Raw genomic sequence first — 922 nt, 5'->3', positions numbered from 1 at the left:
TGCGTTTGGTTTGGTGGCCAAAAATGTTTTTTTTTATTCAAACGAGCATTTTTTGTTTTTTTTCAATTAAACACTAGTGGTGTGTGTTGTTGTAAATGCAATTCAGCAATTCGTTGCGTTGGTGTGTGATTGTTCTGTGTGTGTGTATGATGAACAACGCGATTTTTTTTAAATGATCAGTGTTGAGGTGCTGTTGTGATTTTGTCAGTGTGGCAAGTGACAATGATATCAAAATGTGCCTTTGTATTATTAAACGGTTTCATTGCAATAGTGTTGCTCTGTGAAACGTTTATTTTTTGATGTAATTCCGTCAAAATCAAAACGTGACAGTTGGCAATGTACCGTGTGTGTGTGTGTGTTGGTGTCAATGTTGAGTGATGTTTTCTGAAATGTCGACCTCAGATCAGACGAGATTACCCGCTAAATTTAAGCATATCAATAAGCGGTGGAAAAGAAACGAAAACGAATTCTCCAAGTAGCGGCGAGCGAAACGAGAAAAGTCCATACACCGAAGTCGGCGAGCAGTTGTGTTCGTCAACAGTGTGGTGTTAAAGGTGTCGTTGCATGTGCTGAAATCAGTTCGTAGGCTCCCTTGATTGGGGCTTCAGAGCGGGTGCAGGACCCATAACGAACGATGTTTTGTGCATGGTGTCGCGGCTCCTAATCGAGTCGGGTTGCTTGAGACTGCAGCCCAAAGCGGGTGGTAAATCTCACCCAAGACTAAATATTCGTACGAGACCGATAGCGAACAAGTACCGCGAGGGAAAGTTGAAAAGAACTCTGAAGAGAGAGTTCAACAGGACGTGAAACCGTTGACAGGCAAACGGATGGAGCAGACGGTGCAATTTTGACCAAAATCAGTCGTCGCTGGGTTCATTGGCGAATGAATCTTTTGCAAACTTGTTTGTGTAGATTATCTTTC

At 42.6% G+C, this 922-nt stretch overlaps 1 protein-coding gene across 1 annotated transcript; it reads right to left on the bottom strand.

The window, feature by feature from the left end:
* Positions 1-656: 656 nt before the first annotated feature.
* Tsp_15373 (conserved hypothetical protein) lies at positions 657-833 on the bottom strand (the record flags this gene model as incomplete). The annotated part of the gene is made up of 2 exons (XM_003366189.1): positions 657-720; positions 757-833. Coding segments are annotated over 2 exons (132 nt in total), but the record flags the coding sequence as incomplete, so codon positions are not given.
* Between the last annotated feature and the right edge of the window lie 89 nt (positions 834-922).

This window comes from Trichinella spiralis, assembly GCF_000181795.1.
Source record: "Trichinella spiralis strain ISS 195 chromosome Unknown Scfld6425, whole genome shotgun sequence".
NCBI lineage: Eukaryota > Metazoa > Nematoda > Enoplea > Trichinellida > Trichinellidae > Trichinella > Trichinella spiralis.
Note: the sequence above shows the minus strand (reverse complement) of the source record. Positions and strands in the feature narration are given on the sequence as shown.